Genomic DNA, 14,480 nt, shown 5'->3' on the forward strand with positions numbered 1-14,480 from the left:
ATCCTATTTGTGTTCAGAAAGATCTAGCTAAAATTGAAAAATATAACAATATTAAGATTAACATAATTGAATTAAAAACACCTCCCACAAATAACTTTGCAATAAAAGATTGTACATTGGAACCACTTTATATAACAAAGACTGGTGATGCTGACATCAAAGAAATCGATTTACTATATATTATAAAGAACATTTTATGTGCCTTAAAGATATAAAGGCATTTTATAGTACAAAAGATTCCCATAGACATCATTTGTGTAGAATCTGTATGAATGCTTTCTCCTCAAAACCAGCTTTAGAAAATCATAAAAAGAAATGTGAAGTACACGACTACTGTGAAATTAAGCTGCCCTCACCAGAAAAATCAACTCTTCAGTTAAAAACTATCAATACAAGAACAGAGTTCCGTTTGTAGTTTATGCTGATTTTGAAGCAATCAGTCGAAAACTCATTTCTGAGACATCATTAACTGAAATGTCACCGCCAGTATCACGGGTAAGTGAGACATCATTAACTGATACATCATTAACTGAAGTAACACAATTCGATCCCAGAACATCACCACCAGTATCACGGGTAAGTGAGACATCATTAACTGAAGTAACACAAAAACTTTTCAGACAAGAAGCAACATCATTATATTCACTAGCATATACCCATGGAGCGGGCAAAGTTGAAATGTTATATACATTAGTTAAATGGGCACCATGATTGAACTACATTAAATTTCTAACGTTACTGAAGTTTTATTAAAGGTTAAACACGAAATGAACTGCATTTAGGGACTTATTGCTGCTATCTACATCATATGCAACCCCCAATAGATTGATTGGAGTACGCTATTTTGCACAATGCATTGAGACCAGTGACAGCAGGTCCTGTTCCAAATAAGGGCCTCACATATTAGGCATATCACCTACCCACTCCCGTACCCAATGCCACTGTCGGACCAAAGCCAGGCGCATGGAGAGATGCCGAACGCAATTCAAACTGACAACATCAATCAGTAAAGAATAAATCAAAGAGCAAGCGCTGGCCACTGTACATATTTTGTCCATCCTGGCATAACTGTTTATTGATACCCTGACTGCATGTTCCGGTAGGCCACCCTGCATAATTTGCCTTATCACTCCGGTCAGTGTTTCTCGAATAGAACTAAAATAGAATAGGCTAATCATTAATCTCCCTGCTAATACCCTGCACCATGGACCAGGTTGTATAGCACTACATACGTGCTGGAAGCTAATATTGATGTGGCAGGGAGAATATGCGTGAAGTTTGTGTATGCTTTTGAGAATGAGCGGAGCTCTCCAGTCGACGTGCTCTCTGAAAAGTTGTTATTTATTCCAAAACCACCAAGATATTCGACGTATGACACCCTCAGTGACACTCTTACTTATGATCCACACCTACGAAGCCAAAAGTTGCAAGAATTCGACGCATTTCCGAGGCCCAATTTTGAAACAAAAATCGCCTCCTATTTAGCGGCCACAACGCGCATTATAGTATAGATTCTCTCTACCCAGATTTATACGAAAGTCGGTATATGATGAACAGACCTGAAAATGTTGTAGACGTATTTTGTAATTGGATGCTTGAATTAAACAATGATTGATGGAAACTTTTGCAAACCAACATTCCACTACAAATGAAAGCAGGGGAAGAATAATAATTTCGTAATGCCACAAATTTTTATTATTGCGATAAACTTCTTGAAAGTACTGGCGGTGACAGACGAGACCACGACAATTTTACCGGTAAATCTAGTATAGAGGAGCAGCACATAATCAATGTAACTTAAGGGCGAAACATGTTTATTTCGTTCCAGTATTTTTCAACAACCTCAGCCATTATGATGCGCATCTTTTCATTAAACAGTTACTGATTAAATTAACTGCAAAACAAAAAAAATACTTCAAACTTCTGGCTGAAACAACCGAAGATTATGTTTCCTCTCAATTTGGTTGCTTAAGATTTTTGGATTCGTTTAGGTTTTTACAAGGGAGTTTAGACGCAGTAACAAAATCAATGGTAGACGACGATTTTAAAATAACGAGACAATTTTTCTCGAATGAAGCAGACTTCAAATTAAGAAAGAAAGAAAGGGCGAAACATGTTTAAGAAAGAAAGGCTCAGTTCCCTATTCATTTTACACCTCACACAATTCTTTCAATGAAACAACCTTAACCAACGAAATGTTCTTGAATGACCTGAAAAATGAAATGCAACCAGAATCCGTTTATCAGGAGGCAAAGAACTTATTATCAGCACTTACCTTGTGCTGTCGTTGTTCTTAATGCTAATGAAGATATTGAATTAGTTGAGGATAAGTTTACTCAATTACTCAAGACCTTAACTCATTGCTGCCAGTAAATACTTTACAGTAAAACCAGCTGCAATTAAACCACTAATAATCCATAGATACATGTATTCGTAATTAATCAGTTATGTCTTTTCATTTCTGCTTCGTAACCATTTTTATCAAATGCTTTAAAAAGGTATCCAGAACCGGTGAACGCTAAACCATTAATTAATGCTCCACCGATCATCAGTCCTAATCTGGCCATAATTGTTATTTAAATATAATTAAATTTTGTAGTCTATCGAATATCTCCGTAATATGACTATAATTAAGAATCATATCAGTTAATGTATCCTCAGATTTTTCATTGTCTGGTTTAAAAGGATAATTGAGAATAAACTCATTTGCTTTGTTCAATTGAATATTGAATAAATTATAATCAACCATTGTGCCTATTTTAAGGTTCTCTTTTGCATCTAAAGGCATAATGTTAACCCAACTCTCTTAATAATAAGAAAGAAGATGCATTGGAAAACTGTTTAAAGAAATGAATGGGTAATACATGATCAAAGTGTTCATTGAATACATCTTTAATTTGCGACTTAATCCAAGCATAGAAGAATCTATCCGAGCATTTTAAGATTGTAGAGAATATACTTGCTCTTAAGGTGGTATTTCAAATTTTTTCATAAATGTAGTGATCTTCATTTTCGTCTATTTTATCTTGTCTGTTTCGTTCCCTTATTCTCTGGGCACAGTCTCTACAGATGCATTTTAAATTAGAAGGTGAAAACTCGTTCACAGGTTTTCTTTCACCGCAACAAATAGCATCACCTCGACATACTTCATAATTTCCCATTCCTATTAGTTTAATAACCTGTTCTATTTCTGTTCTTTGGATTGTTTCCTGTTTTGATACATATTTAATTACCATGAATTTTCTATTTCATAATGTTTTCGGGTAATATTCCTTGCTGATAAAGATAATCTAACGTCATATTACCAAGTGCAACGACGCCACCAAGTTTAAAAATCTCTTCTAAACTAGCTGAACTTGGTGTTCCAGTGTTAACCCTCAAAAATCGTTTGAAAAGGTACGAATAAGTAACCGTTGTAAAAGTATACTCCAATATAACGTATTTATTATATCTTTCCAAAAAACATGAAATGAAAAAAAACTACTGGTAAAAGAATTATCATTCTTAATATGATCATACCATGAAACTCCACAACTGGTTGTGGCACAATAAATAACAAACTTCAATTGATTTTCATGGTTGAATTTTTAAAATATCGTTGAACTTCATGATAACTTGAAAAATGTTTCGGCGATTTTTTTTACAAAGTAAGCTAAAACATCAACTGTAAAACTTTGGTGTGGTGAAGTGGTGATGGTTAACTCTGATAAGAAATCATTGTCTATTTTCATATTTTGACTCATTTATAATTAGATAAATCTCAGTTAATGATATCTCTAGCTGTAGATGCATAAAAACGTGTGCGTCTCTCTAAAATTAACTGGTATACCATTCTCGTATGTAATTTCAAATATTAGACGATTGGTAATTTCATTTAATTCCTTTTCATAATTTGGTTCATATCTCTGTAACTTAGTTTGAGCTCCATCATCCACAGGTAAAATGCAAAAAATATCCGAAGGTTTATTGTTGTAGAGCGTCTTAATTTTATCAATTAAATTAGATCCTAAAGTAAGCTGTGTTGTGTAAAATTTCAATGGTTTATAAGAATAATACTTTCCTTTTTCGGTGAATATTTCCTGTCTGAAGCCAAACCATTTATTAATCATTTCAAAATGGTACCCTGTGGTTGTTGTCGTTTTCTCTCTTCCGATTAGTGAAACTGGTTTTCCTTCCACCATGGAATCCACCGCATAAAGTGAACTCAAATTAAAACTTTCATCTTTGGTAAGCTCTAAAACCAAATAATCACTTTCCTCACAATGAACTTATACATGATTTATCTTTGCCTTCACAAGAAACTGGTTCAAAAATGAACAAAATTCACTCAAACTGAAATGTTTTTCAATTGGAGCAATAAATTCGGGATGTATACTTTCATGAAAGATTGTAGTTCCGGAAAAATTATCACCATCCTCTATCTGTTTACAAACCTCTTCAGCTCCTTCTTTCCAAAATATAAAATGTTTATGTTTATTGGTAATAAGTCTTTTGTCCACCAAGAGTTGTAAAATTGAAGGCTCTTGATTTTAAAGCGAAAGGCTCTTTAAGGAAATATTCAAAATAAGCTTCATTACAATTTCTTTCATATCAATGTAAAAATCTAGCTTCATTACTATTAATTATTATTGATATTTATGGATAATAAGGTGGTGCTGAAGGAATAAAGTGGTGATAAAGTGCGGGATTAAAGTGGTGATTAATGTGGTAATGATTTCCTACTGTTGGTGGTTCTGGTTCTTTAATTTCTCTATCATCTCTGTCTGAACTATTTTCTTTCCTTCCTCTAAAATTTTTTTTAAGGGAATCTACATCGACGTTGATGTTTGAACTAGTTTCTCTATGTTTTTTTCTAGTATCGTTTTTCAATGTGGTGTATTTTTCCTTTTCCCTAAGTATCAACGCAAATTCCTCTGTGGAAATTTGTGAATCAGTCAAAGCCCTGCTTACCAATTCGTTGATCGTGTTTAATTTGCTAATAGCCAACATATATATTCTTTCATGTTCTTCAATTTTCTTAAGAATAGTCTTCTTTTCCAAACCTAAAACAGAAGAAATAATGGCACTACCGATTGTCACCCCACCCAAAGCTAAACCTATTGGTGCGGTTATTATCCCCGCTAAAGCACTCACACCAACACTACCTGATACGGCGCTACTAAAGTTAAGAAAATGACTAACGCCTGTAATAACACTAAAAGCTTTTTTATACTTACAAAATATCTTCCTCCTGTATTCTATCTTTACCTCAAATTTTTTTTTAATCTCACTAATTTGCTGCAATCTAAAACTTTGCGGATTATGTCCTTGCGGATTGTCTCGTTGAGTTTCATCATTCAACTGTGGTAAACGTGGGTAAAGAGTTTTTGCTGTTTCAGTTAATGACATCTCTGCCATTTATTTAACATCAAAGAAAAGGGAGAAAAGAAAAGGGAGAAAACTCATGAGTATTAGTTGAAGAATCGTGAAAGGAGGGGGTTGTTGATGGTTTGGATTTAGGTTTAGGAGTCAGTGGTTTTGATGTCTCATGTTTTGATGTCGCAGGTTTCAGTGATTTTGGTAGCCCATGATTTGATGTCTCAGGTTTCAGTGATTTTGGTAGCCCATGATTTGATGTCTCAGGTTTCAGTGGTTTTGATAGCTCATGATTTGATGTCTCAGGTTTTGATATCTCATGTTTTGATATCTCAGGTTGAGGATCTTCCATTACCTTTTGCCAGTTTTTCGGTCATCGAGAATAACCCCAACATCTTGAACTTGTCTTAACATCCATTTTACTTCACTATTTATTCTGGTGAATTTTCGCGTCTAAACAATAGTTCATATTGCACATGTCCATCATTGAAATTAATTTGCTTACCATTCTCGTCTGTGATCCAAATTCGTAACTTGTCAAACCTATTACTACATTTCCTGTCCCTTAGTCCTGTTTAAAAATAATAAGTGTTTATTTCCCCAAAGTCGCACTCTTTGACGGGCACCCTTGCCAAGATATCACTCTTTTCCCCTTTAAAAAGTATGTCTTCAGCATCAATTAAATAACAGTGAATGCAGTAGTACTCAAATCCTTTAAAATTTGCTGGTTTATCACCAATAGTAATTTCTTCAGTGGTTATCCTAGATGGATTCGATGGATCTCTGATTCTTCTGGGGGTAGTTGATAAAGTATGGAATTAGTAAAACCTTGGAAACACTGATAAACCTTGTAATATTCAATGTAAACCATGGAATCACTGTGCAAATAGCGCGGGAAATCGGGTGCGTTCCTTCCACGATTTATACCCTCCCAACTAACAGTCTCGTCCCAGCTGACTTTATTGATAGCAATTTGCCAGTTAGTTCAGAAGCCAACATTTTTAATGTGGAGGATGACGTCATCAATTGGCAAAACCCAATGCAGTCCAAAACCCTCGGCGAAGCGCCTCGGGTTTTGGACTGCATTTTCGGTCTACCCGAGCGGTCTTGATTATACAACCAATGACCGCCAGCTCGGTATTAATTCCTTAAACCAGTTTTGATCTGTTCAGTCTGCTGTCAACACATGTTTTGATATGCCGAGGACACATGGCTCAAGAGAACTTTCTGAGTATCAGAAAGGTCAGTTGATGTCATTGAAAGCTGCAGGGAGGAGTAATCGAAATGTGGCAAGGGAAATTGGTTGTTCTCATGCAACAGTGCAATTTTGGTGGACCCGCTTCCACAATGAAGGAAATCTTCATCGCCGAGAAAGACCAGGTGCCCCAAAATGCACCACTGAACGAGAGGATAGACAGCTTGTTAGGCAATCGAGGATGCATCCGTTCAAAAATGTGAAATCCTTAAGAAATGATGTGGGTCTGAGGGCCAGCCTTTCAACTGTTAAGCGGCGCCTCAGAGTGGCAGGACAAAACGGTTGCATTGCAGCACAGAAGGACAAACTAACTGATGCCCACAAGTTGAGCAGATACAACTTTGCAGTGGCTCATCAAGACTGGACTATTGAACATTGGCGTCAAGTTGCATTCACTGATGAGAAGACTTTTGTCGTTGGAGATAATGGTCAAGTTTTCGTTCGCAGGCCAAAAGGCCAACGCTTTCATTCAGAATACATCAAAATTGTTCAAAGAAGTGGTAGATTCAGCGTGCCTGTCTGGGCATGGATGAATTCACGTGGAGACGGTCAGATAGTGCGTATAAATGGGAGGTTAAACCAGAATCAGTATCTGCAAATTCTTGCAGATCAGATGGACAACATTCATCATGCTTTTCCTGACAGACTTATTTATCAACAGGATAAAAGTCCAATACACACAGCTAGGCGTGTTGGACAGTGGCTTCGTGACCGGGAAATTGAAGTTTTGGACTGGCCTTCTAAAGGGGCTGACATGTCGCCAATTGAAAATGTTTGGTCAAAGGTTCAGAGAGATGTGGACTTTACAAATGTTACTAATCAGGATGAACTGTGGCTTGCTGTCGAGGAAAGTTGGAATCGTCTTCGTGAGGACCACGAGTATTGGGAGGGATTAGTTGTGTCACTTCCTGATAGAATGAGCGCTGTTATAGAATCTAGGGGTGACTGGACTAGGTTTTGAATAAACTGTTGTTGTATGGTGATAGTAAAGGTGGGGTAGAGACTAAGCACAGTAAAAAAACCCACTATAGTCTGGTTCAATCTAGAGGTGAACCATTGGAATGCCAGTGTGGAACAGTCAATTTTGACCACAAGATTTTATTTGCGTGTTACCCTTATGAAATGAACTTCTGGCTGAGAATAGTCCATGGGCCAATGTTTATTATTGAGCAAGGTCATCCGATTCATTATGCCATAACATGTAACCTTAATTATGTCATTATTGCCACACTCTAACCACAAACTACATTTCCAATGGTCCAGCTCTAGGTTGAACCAGACTATAAACATCTTTAAAAAAGCCTGTGTAGATTTCCCAAGTTTAGGCCATGAATTACACTGAAAATAAATGCCAAGTTACAAAATAATTTCTCTCCATTTTCCTTTGACAATAGCAGTTGTTATTCAATAAGACCATAATCTGATCAGCTTCTATTCAAGATGATCAATGAATGCAAAATAACCCATAAAAGGCCTCATTGGACCTTTGTTAATAGGGAAGTGGTGAAGCTTGAGGGGTCATCTCGGAGTGCTGTTCACTGGACACAGAAACAGAGTGCCAAAATCCCAACAAAGTTGCCATTTTCACGTTAAAAAATCAAATATTTTGAAAATGTTTGATGGTAATATCCATCTATGCAGTAACAAGAAGATGTTACAGGTGAAAATTTTCAGGAATTGCAGAGTTTAAGAAAATCTCAATTGGACCGGTAATCTTTGAACAACGACAAAACCGAAGTCCGCCCATTAATCAGAAAAATCATTTTGCCAAATGATGGACAAATGACCTAACTACCATGCATCAGAAATTGGTGAAAAAATATTGGGGAATAACGGAGTAATTTACAAATATCAGGTGGTTAATAACTTCTGACCGAGATTGTACATGTAGTACATGGATGCCTGCGGGTATAATTCATTACCATTCACTTACCTGCACATGTCTGGAGAATGGAAAAACACAATTTAAAAAAAAAAGTCAATAGTGTGAGTTGTACACTCAATTCAAAGATAAAGTTGATTTTGGCAGGGCAGGGCAAGAAAATAGGACAATCACTCGAGTACAGTTACAGTAGCATTATTCATATGTCGTGAATGTAGGAAGGACAGGCAGCAACAAGTCAAAGGTTCACTGTGACACTGACAGTTCTACTGTTGCAGTCAAATCCCAATTTTACACCACATTTTATTTTGATTGCAGAGCTAACAAAATTGGCCCTTTTAACATTTATCATTATTTCAAATCCAATTGTAAATCACTTATGGTCTGAGCGGCTTGAGAAATCTACTGGTACTGGTATTTAGATGCTCTAAAAAGTGAGCATATCTTCATTTCTAAAAGACAAGATTCTCTTTGTTTGAGTGCCTAAAGTACAAAAAAACGTTACCGGTATACATGCTTCAAGTTTCATAACTATTCAGCAAGTCAGCTGATTGTCATGCATGTAGTTACATTCAAATTCCTGTTGCCAGGCCTAAAAAAACAGGCCAAGGACCTTCTGTTCAGTGAACAATTACATTACCAGCCAAGCCTTTATCTACATGATTGACATCGAATCGAAATACATGAATACCACCTCAGTCGTCATTAAAACATGAAATATTTATCTGCTTTCCTTGATAGTCAACATAAAGTCACTAGTTTTCTAGCAAGGTCACGAAATTAGTTGCCACTGATGGTGCTGCAGACCAACTTCTACAAATCATACAACAAGACATGTATGACTGTAAAAATGACCTCTTTAGACTATAAAAAACATGCTGGAACATTTACATTGCTGTCGAGCACAAACCCAATGAACGGCAAGAGTTGGGTTTTATGCTTCGTACACGCAATGTACACATTTCTCATAGTGACCAGACACCGACAGCCACATGTAGACCAAAGAGACATACTAGTATCATGTGTATGACAATCAATCACTAATCAGCAGAATGAGAATGATCAATCTCCAATGACATTGGGCCGAATAAATAAAACCTAGCATTTGCTTACAAGTTCAAGCAAAAAGAAAAAGGAAAAGGTCGCCTAGAAGAAGATCAAGCCAAAGGAAATGCTTGAAAATGTATTAATAACCATCTGCTTCAGCTTCAATCTTTTGCTTGTTAGATAAGCAATAGGTGTGGTGCACATGTGTTACGCAAGACTATTTGTCCGATCTAAACCCTATTGTCCCATGTAAACATAGTGGTTGGCCAAAGAACGTGCAAGCCATATTGCTGTACCATGGCGTCGTGTGCAGACTCAGAGGAGAATGCAGCTAATTCTCAGTTGAATGTAACTCTGGTGTCCGTTATTAAAAAGTATCCAGTTTTACTGGAGAAAAGTCAATTACCAAGTACCAAGGAGAAAAAAGCTCAGGCACTACGGGATGCAAAGTCAACTATCTTTACCAGTTGTGGAAAGACTATGGATGAGAAGCAAATTCTGAAGAAAATCTCGAACATGAAAACCAGCGTGAAGAAGAAGACGGATATGAAGGAAACCGGAAATCGGAAAATCGTTCTTTGTCCTTGGGAGAAGCAGCTTTACGACAATTTGAATGGAGATGAAAACCCAACAGTGACGAAGATGGCCTCGTCCATTTCGGTTGGCTTTCCAGCGAGCCATGTCAAGAGATCATGCCCAGGTTGTCCTGTTGATATGCCGTCGTCGCCTCAGTCCACCGTTGCAACATCAAAGGTATGTAGTGCCACCGGAATGTAGGTAAAAATCCCTCCAGTAAAAATCCCCCCTAGGAAAAAATCCCCCCAGGAAAAAATCCACCCATGAAAAAAAATACCCGGACAAAAGTAGGTAAAAATCTCGTTTTTTATATTAGGCCTACTTGGTTTACATATTTTTTCAAAGAAAAAGGCAAGTGGGAGGTCGAAATAAAAACATAAATAAAATTAATCCACAGTGAAAAGCCGAAAATTAATCCAAAGTGAAAAGCCGGTATCATTTAACAGTTTTCAGAATATTTGTCCCATAATCAGGGTTCCTGCAGCTTGTGGAGCACCAAATTTAATACCTTTTTAATGCTTTTTAATACGGTACCGGTGAAGTCTCGGTGAGGTCCCGGTGAGGTACGTTGAGGCACGGTGAGGTCAGGTGAGGTCCAGTGAGGTATTTAGTCCAACCCGGATTGAGGAACTTATCACCTTTCTGAAAAGGCCTTGTTGGTCTAAAGGGAACATCAAGTTTCAAATTAAACTAAACTATCGTTGAAATGATTTTTCAGGCTTCCTATGTTCCTCCTGAATTGAGTCCAAGCAGTTCAACCGTGGTGACACCTCCACCAAGTCGTTGCTCAACACCGGTTCCTTTGAAGGTTCCAAAGAAAAGGCTGTTGCACTCCGAAACCGAAGAAACCAAGAATCTGTCAACACCTGAGCTACAGAGACTCTTGCTTTTGGAGCAACTGAAGCTTACGAGGATGAAAATAAGACGTTTTGAACAGCCAAACGAGCAGAAGCAGACAGGTGACGATCCCGAGATTCCAGTCTCATACCTTTCTTTGTTGAACGACAATTTGACCCCATAAATTATCAAATGTAAGCACTAAAGCAAATATAGAGAAAAAATAGATTCAAATCAGGTCTTATTCAAATTTATTTTGTTTGTGTATGTCATAAAGAACAGCCGCGAACACTCCTTGAGTATACTTAAAGCTACTATCTGTTTCTGAATAACCTTTGTTGGGTTTTTGCAACCTCAGACTGCCATTAACCATCCTATTTCGTCAAAGCATATACCGGGTTTATACATAAAAATGTACAGGGATTCCCTATGCTGAATGATCGATGCATTACCAAAAAATGTATTTTTCAATCCATCCTGTTAAAATTTTCACACAAAATTGCCAAAACTATACGGCACCGCCTGATATGTGGTTTGACAAAATAGGATGGTTAATGGCAGCGTGATGTTGCGAAAACACAAATAAGGTTATTGCGTCACAGACAGCAGGTACACACTACAGACAAATGTTCAAAAACGAATGTTTTCAAACATTTCCGTAGTGTGGACCTACCTTAAAGGGGATACTTCTAGGAAAAATAAACAAACCCCTTTGTTTACGTGTGGATCCACTTGATGCTAATTGACGCTTGTTGACGCTATTGAAATACCGTCAACAAGCTTCAAATAGCGTAATCAAGTGGATCCACATGTAATTACCATGTGATTTACTCTATTGCCCCTTGAGGGCCTATTAACTGTGGATCAACGTATAAACACAGGGGTTTGTTTATTTTTCCTAGAGGTACGCCTTTAACATGGCAAGATTTTACATTCTCTTTGATCAGTTATACACGCTGGTGATGTCTGTCATACAGGAAGTTTGTGATCTCTTGGCGTTTTTGGTTCCCTTGCAGTCGCAGTTGCCGAGCCGCCAAGGGTGCAGGTGCTTCTTGACCCTGGTCGTCAACCTCATGTTCCTGCTCTTCATCGTCAAAATCATCAGCATCGTTCAACACTTTTGCAATATTGTGCAAAACAAAACAAGAAATTATACAATTGGGTACGTTGTCTAGTTTTAGTCGGACGCCATTACGGAGGATAGGGAACCGTCTTTTTAACTGTCCAAAAGCTTGTTCTATTACCACTCTATTTTTCGCATGTTCGCGGTTGAAGTATCGTTCAGCTGGAGTATTTGGGTCAGTGAACGATGTCATCATGTAGGGTGCAATTCCATAACCAGAATCACCAAGAAGAACGCCATGAACGTTCCTTGAAACCAGAGCGTGTAGTTCCGATGTTTGGAATATACGCGAGTCGTGCACTGATCCAGGCCATCCTACATCGGCACTTGTAAAGGACCACTTTTCGTCACATGTCGCCTGAACATTAAAGGAGGCAAAGTTCTTTCGATTGATGAATTCGTCGCCAAACGGACCACCAGGCTTGTCAATTCTTACATGAGTGCAGTCGATCGCTCCCAGCGTAAATGGAAAGCCGAGCTTATCCGCCCATCGCTCCTTTGCCAGGGTGGCATCAGCATCAGAAAATGGGAAAATAATCCATCGTGGATGTTGCTCAGCAATACTGTTTATAGTGCTGGAAACGCAGTTGGAAACGGTAGGCTGCGCAACGCCCATCAGCTCTGCCACACTTGTGTGGTAACCAGGATCCGCCAAGTAGTGTAACGTAGTCTCCATGCGTGCCAATGGAGTCATACACCCGCCTCTGCTCTCGACTGTATCGGGCAGAAATGTCGCTGCAAGCCATTCCACGTTTTCTTTCTCGAAACGAAATAACTTGCGATAAGTCGCTGGTGAGATCTCATCTCGATCTATGCGATTTTTGTAAACTTTCTGTTGTCGAATTCGCATAAACATATCCGTGCAGTGTTGCTGCAAACCTGTCGAAGCAAATGCACAAGCACCTCCAGAGTAGCTTGCATAAATAGTGAGCAAATGCTCTGTCATGCAAGAAAAAGATAGTTGTTATTAATACACATTCAAGCATGTTCTTGAAGTTCCAAGTTCTTGCTCGGCGTACAAGCATTTGCTTCGTCTAGTTGAGAACTTGCTTCATCTTCCAGGCAAATGCTCGTTTTTATTAATGACTTTTCAAGAAAATGGCTAGAAATAGCAAATGCTAGGTTTTATTTATTCGGCCCAATGTCATTGATATTGATAATCGAATACATGCAAATATACACGCATTCGTCGGATTCGAATACGGTCATCCAGTTTCAACCAAGGAGTCAGTCAAAAAGGAAACTTTCTAGTGCTTCATAGCACCGTAGACTGAGTAATGTTCTTAATCCACTTTTATGCAGTAGAGATGTGGAAAAACAGCAGCAGTGACTTAGTCAGGAAGCAAAATCGGTTCACTCGTTGAGCCAGATGATGGCAGTCGCCATGATGGATCAACAAAATCAATAACGAACGATGCGCCACCTTTGTATAATTTTCAAGTAACATGGCGCGAATATTCAAAATAAGAAGATAAACTGGCATGCACGTGGACTAAATGTGCGCCTTCTACCCAGTCGTAAGAAACACAGCTTCAGGCCTACGCTTTGATGCAACATGTTTCGCAGTCATTCCATGCAAAAAAAACCCAGCAACTAAGTTATCTTCCCCCCGAAAAAACGGACACAGATTATAGCTGCGTCTGCGGAAAAACTGAGAGAAAGCGCAACTTCGAACAGAATTATAAACGTCGGCCTAGTCTATATTTCATGTATTTGAGGCCGAAAGTGATATAATTCAATAGCCTAATGCATTGCGGACTAAAGATTTATATTAGTTTCACTCTAAGAATGTGCATAGGCCTACATATCTTGATGAGAAAAAAGTGTACGTGATTCGGACGGCCTGTGGCTGTGGCATGTGTGGTGCGCGGCGCGGACGGGGGGCGTTCAGAGTGCGCCTACCAGAAAACGGCCTAAAATAACATTTTAAACTACGAAACGTAAAAAAATGGTAATCTAGTGGTGCTATGTGACTTACCGTTGAAGACTGATATTAATTCCTCCATACCCCACTCCTTCAGAATCACCTCGGTGAAGTTTTCCATTTTGCCCGGAATCAAGCTTCTAATTGAAGCGAGGATAAAATGGCCGCTGATCACTTTTATCGTCTGCCAAATTACGCGGTCCTGATTGGTGGACGGTTTTACTAATTAAATAGTTATTTCTAGATTGCGCACATCTGATTGGTAAGGCTTGTTAACTTATTATTTCAACTAACTTTATTTACTACTTTTCCCTCAGTACAACTAATTAATAGTTATGTTCACTACTTAAATGGTTATTTTGGCTTTACTAATCAAATTAGTTAAAAATTTACCACTTAATTTTAAGAGTGCAGGAGGAGGCAAAGCTAAACGAGTTTTTTCCGCATTGAATTATTTATATCGAGGGTTATTTTTAGCCAT

At 38.1% G+C, this 14,480-nt stretch overlaps 1 protein-coding gene across 1 annotated transcript; it reads right to left on the reverse strand.

The window, feature by feature from the left end:
- Window positions 1-11,899: 11,899 nt before the first annotated feature.
- On the reverse strand, window positions 11,900-14,120 carry LOC135500821 (putative nuclease HARBI1). The gene is made up of 2 exons (XM_064792475.1): window positions 14,054-14,120; window positions 11,900-13,014 (listed from the first exon to the last, which is right to left on the reverse strand). Exons 1-2 carry the CDS (start codon window positions 14,118-14,120, stop codon window positions 11,900-11,902), a joined length of 1,182 nt encoding a protein of 393 aa, XP_064648545.1.
- Window positions 14,121-14,480: the final 360 nt, after the last annotated feature.

The sequence above is a fragment of the Lineus longissimus genome, chromosome 16 (genome assembly GCF_910592395.1).
Source record: "Lineus longissimus chromosome 16, tnLinLong1.2, whole genome shotgun sequence".
NCBI lineage: Eukaryota > Metazoa > Nemertea > Pilidiophora > Heteronemertea > Lineidae > Lineus > Lineus longissimus.

Bases quoted from the DNA above. Each gene is read 5' to 3' on its own strand.
- LOC135500821 (XM_064792475.1), bottom strand. From the start codon at position 14,120: ATGGAAAACTTCACCGAGGTGATTCTGAAGGAGTGGGGTATGGAGGAA. The intron at 13,015-14,053 runs GTAAGTCACATA...CTTGCATGACAG, and splicing joins ATTAATATCAGTCTTCAACG to AGCATTTGCTCACTATTTAT.